Source organism: Sphaeramia orbicularis, chromosome 18 (genome assembly GCF_902148855.1).
Source record: "Sphaeramia orbicularis chromosome 18, fSphaOr1.1, whole genome shotgun sequence".
In the NCBI taxonomy this organism is placed as follows: Eukaryota; Metazoa; Chordata; class Actinopteri; order Kurtiformes; family Apogonidae; genus Sphaeramia; species Sphaeramia orbicularis.
In genome coordinates this window covers 42,633,159-42,641,573 of record NC_043974.1, presented here as the reverse complement: position 1 = coordinate 42,641,573, position 8,415 = coordinate 42,633,159, and the positions used below count along the sequence as shown (strand labels likewise).

Here is an 8,415-nt window from a genome sequence, read left to right as displayed (position 1 = left end):
TCCTTTACAGTGTGGTCTGCTGGAGCAGCAGCATCACGGCAGCAGAGAGGAAAAGACTGAACAAACTGGTGAAGAAAGCCGGTTCGGTCCTAGGCTGCAGTCTCGATCCAGTCGAGGTGGTGGGGGACAGAAGAATGATAACAAAGCTGTCATCAATCATGGACAATGTCTCCCACCCCCTACATGAGACTGTAAGAGCCCTGGAAAGCACCATCAGTGACCGGCTTCTTCACCCACGCTGTACGAAGGACAGATACCGCAGGTCCTTCCTTCCCTCTGCTGTCAGACTGCACAACCAGTCCTGCTCCCAGAAGATCACCACATATGTGGTGTAATAACAACCCTCCCTCCATTCCATCTAATGTTGTATATATATATATATACATATATTCAAATCCATATTTATATATATATATTTTTTTTTTTCTATATTTATAACCATTGCACTACATACCAAAGCATATTTGCACTCTCCTTTTTTAAACACTTTTTTCTTTTATTCAAATTTATATGACTGTTTTACGTGAATGTGTATGTCTATGTGTATGTTTCTATGCTGCTGTTAACACTGTGAATTTCCCCATTGTGGGATCAATAAAGGAATATCTTATCTTATCTTATCTTAAATAATCGATTGTAAAATAATAACAATAAACAAATAAATAAATATAGAAAAGCAGAGAAATTACTTTGTTTTAATTTATAAGTGTTTAAATAAAATAATAATTGTGAAGGTACTTAGTGACATTGTAATGAACATTACTCATCATCTGTACATGTTTTACATGACTTGTATCTTTGATCTCCCTTTACTTTCTCATTAACTGTATCTTTTTTGCATTTTCTTACAAGAGAGGCACAAAATTAAACTGTATGGTGCTCAGTAAATTTTAGGACCAATTGTGTTTTTTATAGTCTTTTTGCATTTTAAGTATTTTCTGCTTCTATTCTATTCTATTCTATTCAATATGCCGAATGTATAGTTATTGTGAAAATACAGTAATATTGTTTTTTTGTGTACAAAATCTAATCTAATCTAATCTAAACTAAACTAATCTAAATATTTACATATCACCCATAACATCTAACTGTATCATTGTATCCAAATAATGATGACAGGTTCCAATACCCTTTTTGTTAGAAATCCCATTTTACTTTCATCGTACTTTCACAAAAGAATCCAAGTATAAATGTACAAACACAAGCACCCACACAAGAACCCATTAAACAGATGCAAACAGTTATTTTGCAGCGTTTGCAGGTTTTAAAGCTCGTTCATCAAGGAAACAGTTTCCTCTGTACGTCTGTGTGAAAATCCACAGTTCAAAGGCACCGATTCATTTACACATCGAACATGAAATACTGTTTTTTTAATCGCTGCCGCTGTCACTGTCGCTATCTTCCTCTTCCTCCTCCTCTTCTTCATTGTCTTGTTCTTTCTTCTCCGTTTCCTCTACAAGTCCTGAGAAGAAGTCATTGTCTCCGTGTGCTTTCTTGGTGAGAGACTTCATCCTGCCGTCTTTCTTCTTCCTCTTGCGGTACTCGTTGACTGTTGTGTTCGGTAAACTGGAAATGTCCCAGAACTTGATGAGCTGGTCGTGGCCCGTGCTGACCAGGAAGCGGGAGTCCCAGGATGTGGCGAGCTCCTCGATGGGTTCGCCCACGTGTTGGCCGATGCATCCGATGACCCGGTTAGGGAGCAGGTTGATGGCTCTGACGGAGGAGAAAGACGACAAACTTAGACCAACAAATGACTTAAACCATAAAGAAACCTCTAAACCATGAGCCCGAACCATTTAATAGACTATCAGAAACATAAGTTTGAATCAAATTAAACTCTTAAAAACTATTTCAGACAAGCATTTACACCCTTAACCCATGTCTTAAACCATAAAGAAACCTCAAAGCCATGAATCATTTCAGACATTAAAAACACTTTCAGTCCAATAAACTAATTTGAGCCAGAAAATAGACCATCACGAACACACTTTTGAACCATTTTGAACAATTAAAAACAATTTCAGACCAGTATTTACAACCTTAACCCATGTCTTAAACCACAGTTTGTTTGTTTTTTTTGACAATTTTAGCTAATGTAACCATTAAAACAGGGTTCCTCCAGGTTAAATTTAAGACTTTTTAAGACCTTTTTAAGACTACTTAGAACAGAATTTAATCCCCAATTTCAAAATTCACAGCCTGTTTCATGGCCACACTGGCAAAAATTCCTGACTCCTAGAATTTAGGAAAATGTATTTATTTACTCCAGTGCCTTGATTCCCACCATTCAGAGTCATTTCTCATTGGGGGCTGCAGAGTTAATGAGAACTGGTTCCTAATTTCAGTGTAAATTGTCGGGTTGGAACGGGTGGAACTGAGTCGACTAATGTTACTTTCTTTGCAGCTTGAACATTTAACGACACATTTAACACAACACAGTGAACAAATTTATGGCAATGTGGCTTAAGACCTACCATATCAAATTTAATACTATAGACTTTTAAGACTTTTTAAGACCCTGCGGGAACCCTGTTAAAAACATCGTGGACAAATAATTGATGATCATAAACCAGGTCCAAACTAATTTTGGACCATTAAAGCATCAGCTCAAATTATTTTACACCATTAAAAATATTTTTAGTATAATAAACAACTGCTTAAACTACATTAAAACACACTTGGTCCATTTGGGTCTCAAAGTCCAACAACTGAAAATAAAAAGTTAAAATGTACTAAAGGTCACTCAAACATGTTTCAGTGTGAGTGTGTTGCACCAGTGCCCCCCCCCCAATCCTTTCCCCTCTTACCGGATGTACCCGTCCATGGAGCCGGTGCACATGATGCTGTCGGTGACGGGGACGATGCAGTCCACAGACTCAGCTTTGACAGCGAAGCGGTCGCTGGTGGCTCCGAAGCCGTTCCAGTTGAAGATATAGATGGTCCCCTCACTGGACCCGCAGACCACCTTCTTGCCCCTCTTCATCAGGGCCACTGAGGTCAGGTCTCCGCTCTGGTACTCCGACAGCAGCTCGAAGCGCCGCCGCTTGATGTTGAAGACGCCCAAAGTACCGTCACCACTGTCAAAGATGAGTTTAGGTTAAAGATGCCAAGAAATGGATATCTGGTCAAAAAGTATGACTGTATAATTAGAAGAGGAGAGTAAACCTGTTTCCATCACATTCCATATAGTAGAGGATTAAACATACGGCCTGTGGGCCAAACCAGCCCACCAAAGGGTCCAAGAGGGAGGAATTTATAAAAGGCAAAAATTACAATTCAGGAGCCACATGAAGCCCGATGGACTCAAGTGGGTCAGACCAGTGAAATAGAATAGAATAGAATAGAATAGAACAGAATAGAATAGAACAGAACAGAACAGAATAGAATAGAATAGAATAGAATAGAATAGAATAGAATAGAATAGAATAGAACAGAACAGAACAGAACAGAACAGAATAGAATAGAATAGAATAGAATAGAATAGAATAGAATAGAATAAGGCTATGTTTCTGCTTGACACTTCAAGTGTAAAAATGCTACAAAAAAAAATATCACACAAAATACTGAAAAATATTAACAACATACAAAAACTACAAAGATCAAATACTAAATATACAAATACTACTAAAATATACAAAAGCTAACTTTATACTACAGATAAGAAATATGTACAACATATAATGATATATACAGGTAATAAAGATACAAGGTAAAATTAAAGACAAGGTTTTAGTGTAAAAAAAGTTAAATTAAATGAAAATGTTTCCATTTACAAATTATCCTTTCAAACAAAATGTGTAAAACCTGAAATGTACAAGAACAGTAAATGCAATTTGACCAATATTCTGCTTGTTACTAAATGTTTAGTGTATTTATAGATCCAGTGCAATATATAAGTTGTAATGCACATGTGTAAACGATAAACTGAGACATAATATTGTTAAAATTGCACTTATTTTTCTTCTTAAGAAATTTCAGGTTGTTCATATTATTTGCATTTTTTTAAAGGATAGTTTGTAGATGTAAATATTTTCATCATGTAATTTTACTTTTTTCGCTCTAAAACATAGAGAAAAGTTTGGAGTTGACATCATTTATATATTATTGTTACCTCCGCCAAGGAGGTTATGTTTTTGCCAGGGTTTGTTTGTTTGTTTGTCTGTCTGTTTGTTTGTTTGTCTGTCCGTTAGTGTGCAACATAACTCAAAAAGTTCTGGACAGATTTGGATGAAATTTTCAGGGTTTGTTGGAAATGGGATAAGGAAGAAATGATTACATTTTGGTGGTGATCGGGGGTGGGGGGGCCCACTGATCAGCCTTGGCGGAGGTCTGCGCTCTCCGAGTGCTTCTAGTTATTACTGTATTGGTCTGACCCACTTGAGGTCATATCAGGGTGAATGTGGAACCAGATCTAAACTGAATTTGACACCTGTCATACAGCAGAGTATTATGGGATGCGGTCCTGCAGTTCCAGCAGTAGTATTACCTGGCGGTGAGCAGGATCCTCTTGGCCTGGTCCACTGCTATGTCACTGATGTAATCGTCATGGTGTTTCAGATCCATGATGGACGTCCCTTTCCTCATGTCCCAAACCTTCACAATGACACAAAACAAAACAAAACAAAAAACAAAAACAAAAGAAAAACAGAACACAAACACAAACAGATGAACACATGGACTCAGAACTAATAAATACACAAACCAGTCAGTGGATTCAGTGATTAGTATCAGTTCATTATTTATCAAAGTTAAATGGATGACATTTAATCCTGAGTGAAAGTTCAAGAAACTAGAGGAGGAACAGGATGTAAAAGACACAAGATGAACATGAAGTACAAGATAAATTCTAAACCAGTCTGGTGTAACATGTAAATAACTAGAATACAAGGATTTCCAACCCAACACATCTCAGAAAAGTTGGGACAGGGGCAACGAAAAGCTCAGTGACACTAAAAAAAAAAAAAAAAACAGCTGGAGAAACATTTTCCAACTAACCACGTTAACTGGTACCAGGTTAGTGACAGACTGGGTTTAAAACCAGGATGTGAGGCTGTCATCAGTACAGACTGGCAGAGGGTCACCAGTCTGTCCAGAACTACACACACGTTATCCACCAGTTTCAGACTGAGGTTCCTCTGCCTCCAGTTCTAAAGACTGTGAATGTGTGGAATCTGGAGTGAAGAAGATACTGCTATGAGGAGTGGGTTCAGTGGGTTCAGACCTGAGGGGTGGGTTCAGTGGGTTCAGACCTGAGGGGTGGGTTCAGACCCGAGGGGTGGGTTCAGGAGTGGGTTCAGACTGTGGTGGATTGTGGGTAGTGGGTTCAGATAGTGGTGCATTGTGGGTAGTGGGTTCAGATAGTGGTGCATTGTGGGTAGTGGGTTCAGCGTTCAGATAGTGGTGCATTGTAGGTAGTGGGTTCAGACTGTGGTGGATTGTGGGTAGTGGGTACAGATTGTGGTGGATTGTGGGTAGTGGGTTCAGATAGTGGTGCATTGTGGGTAGTGGGTTCAGATAGTGGTGCATTGTGGGTAGTGGGTTCAGGGTTCAGATAGTGGTGCATTGTAGGTAGTGGGTTCAGACTGTGGTGGATTGTGGGTAGTGGGTACAGACTGTGGTGCATTGTGGGTAGTGGGTTAAGACTGTGATGGATTGTGGGTAGTGGGTTCAGACTGTGGTGCATTGTGGGTAGTGGTACAGACTGTGGTGCATTGTGGGTAGTGGGTTCAGCCTGTGGTGCATTGTGAGTAGTGAGAACAGGGTTCAGAGTGTGGTGCATTGTGGGTAGTGGGTTCAGACTGTGGTGCATTGTGGGTAGTGGTACAGACTGTGGTGCATTGTGAGTAGTGAGAACAGGGTTCAGAGTGTGGTGCATTGTGGGTAGTGGGTTCACACTGTGGTGCATTGTGGGTAGTGGTACAGACTGTGGTGCATTGTGGGTAGTGAGAACAGGGTTCAGACTGTGGTGCATTGTGGGTAGTGGGTTCAGGGTTCAGATAGTGGTGCATTGTGGGTAGTGGGTTCAGGGTTCAGATAGTGGTGCATTGTGGGTAGTGGGTTCAGACTGTGGTGGATTGTGGGTAGTGGGTTCAGACTGTGGTGCATTGTGGGTAGTGGTACAGACTGGTGCATTGTGGGTAGTGGGTACAGACTGTGGTGCATTGTGAGTAGTGAGAACAGGGTTCAGACTGTGGTGCATTGTGGGTAGTGGGTACAGACTGTGGTGCATTGTGGGTAGTGGTACAGACCTTCAGGGTGCCTTTATCGTCTCCGGTCGCCAGGATGTTTTCGTCCACCAGCAGCAGACTGTTAATCGGAGCCGCGTGGGCCCCTCGGATCCTCGTGACCAGCTGTCCCCTCTCCACGTCCAGCTCGTGCACCGCCTTGTCCCGGGACACGGTGAACACTTTCTGTCCGTCCGCGGAGAACCGGACCTGGCGGCAGGACTTCAGGTGGTGTCCGGACGACCACAGCTCCCGGGTCTCGCCCTCCGTGCACGAGTAGGAAAAGGCGTACACGTCCCCGTCCACGTCCCCGCACACCAGGACGTCCCGCCCCGGGTGCACAGCCACCGTGTTGGCGATGGCCTCCAGCCGGATGTCCTCCGGGGTTTCACGGACCTTTGGAGCCGCCGGTTCACCTCCGTCCTCGTCTTCGTCCTCATGTGGGTCTGGACCAGCGGGTTCTGAATCGGAGGATTCTGGGTCTCTGGTGGGTTCAGGAGGTTTGGGTTCGGGTGTTTCTGTTGGATCTGCTGAAGAGGAGGAGACTTCAACGTGTTCCGTGGGAGCCGCCATATTGTTTTCATTCTTTCTTCTTCTACGCTCCTGATGTACCTGAACATGTCACACTGCCCCCTAGTGGACGGATGGACGGAACCGAAAAATAAAGTAAAAACGGACTGGGTTTGGTTTTAGTTTATACTAATGCTGTCAAACTCATTTTAGTTCAGTTCCACATTCGCCCCAGTTTGATCTGCAGTGGGCCGGACCAGTAAAATAATACCAGTGAAAAAAGTAAAATTCTATTATGATCAGGTTTACGTTGACGAAGTTTCCTTAAAAATCTGAATAACGTGAACAACTTGAAATGTCTTAAGAAAAACAAGTGCAATTTTAACAATATTCTGCCTCGGTTTATCAGTTTATCATTTACATGTGTGCGTTACAATCGCACAAAACATTTAGTAACAGGCAGAATATTGATCAAATTGCATTTACTTTTTTAAAGACATTTCCGTTTGTTCATATTTGTTCAGGTTATTCACATTTTTTTGTAAAAGTAGAGTTTGGTAATGTAAACATTTTCATGTAATTTTACTTTTTTTAAACCAAAAAACAAAGAGAAAATTTGGGGTATCATTATTCATAGGTTATTCTGATAATATTTTACTGGTCTGACCCACTTGAAATCTAATTGGACTGTATGTGTCTGTATGTGGAACCTGAATTAAAATGATTTTGACACCACTGATTGTTAATATCTTCAGTGTAATTTTTGCATTTCACAAATTCATCCCTGGGGCCAGACTGGACCCTTTGGTGGGTCAGATTTGGCCCTCAGGCCGCATGTTTGACACCTGTGTTATAAGTCATTCATATTAAATTTGAGCAGTAGTCCTCTGTCTGTCAGATCTCACATTAGCTGTCCTTAAAAAAGTCAGTCCATTTACTCCACCTTCTCCTGTAGAGTTCCGCTTGCAGCCTTAACATAAATGCAAACCTCTCCCCTTTGTGGATTTCATCCACTGTACTCATCCAGTCTTCCAACACTGGTGGCTCAGGCCGAAGCCATCTTTGGGTGATTGTTTTCTTTGCTGCAGCACCAAAAATCTTCAGGAGGTACCTGTCATTCACCGTCGAATCATCGGGAAAATCTCCCAACAGAAGTGACAGTGTGGGTTGCTGCAGTTCAAAACCCAGAATCTGTTCTATTTTGTTCCAACATCTTTCCAAAAAGTTGTAATTTTTGTACAGGACCAAAACATGTGAGTGGTTTGACTCCGTGTCCACACAACCCCTCCAGCATGCAGAAGCACTCAAGTTTTTACTGAACTGTTGCTTTGGCGTTATTAAGAACCGTACTAAATGTTTCTAGTAAAATTCTCGCTAGTAGGCTGAAGAGGAGGTAGCAGTAGCAGATTCACACATACTGTCCCATTGTTCACATGATATAACAGTATTCCAGCGAGGAAACCTCTGGTGAAATTGTGCTAGAACATGATGTCACCAACATTTCCTGCGGCCATGGCTCAGTTGGTAGAGCGGGTCGTCCAATAACCGAAGGGTTGGCGGTTCGAATCCCACTCTGTCCATGTGCTGTTGTGTCCTTGGGCAAGACACTTCACCCCCCTTGCCTCCGGTGCTGCTACTCACACTGGTGTGTGAATGTTCGGTGGTGGTGGGAGGGGCCGTA

At 41.7% G+C, this 8,415-nt stretch overlaps 1 protein-coding gene across 1 annotated transcript; it reads right to left on the bottom strand.

Annotated features, from left to right (window-relative positions):
* Window positions 1-1,365: 1,365 nt before the first annotated feature.
* On the bottom strand, window positions 1,366-6,910 carry wdr55 (WD repeat domain 55). Its single transcript, XM_030162382.1, has 4 exons — window positions 6,249-6,910; window positions 4,487-4,593; window positions 2,808-3,077; window positions 1,366-1,713 (listed from the first exon to the last, which is right to left on the bottom strand). The coding sequence occupies exons 1-4, from the start codon at window positions 6,795-6,797 to the stop codon at window positions 1,371-1,373; spliced, it is 1,269 nt and encodes a 422-aa protein (XP_030018242.1). The 5' UTR covers window positions 6,798-6,910; the 3' UTR covers window positions 1,366-1,370.
* Between the last annotated feature and the right edge of the window lie 1,505 nt (window positions 6,911-8,415).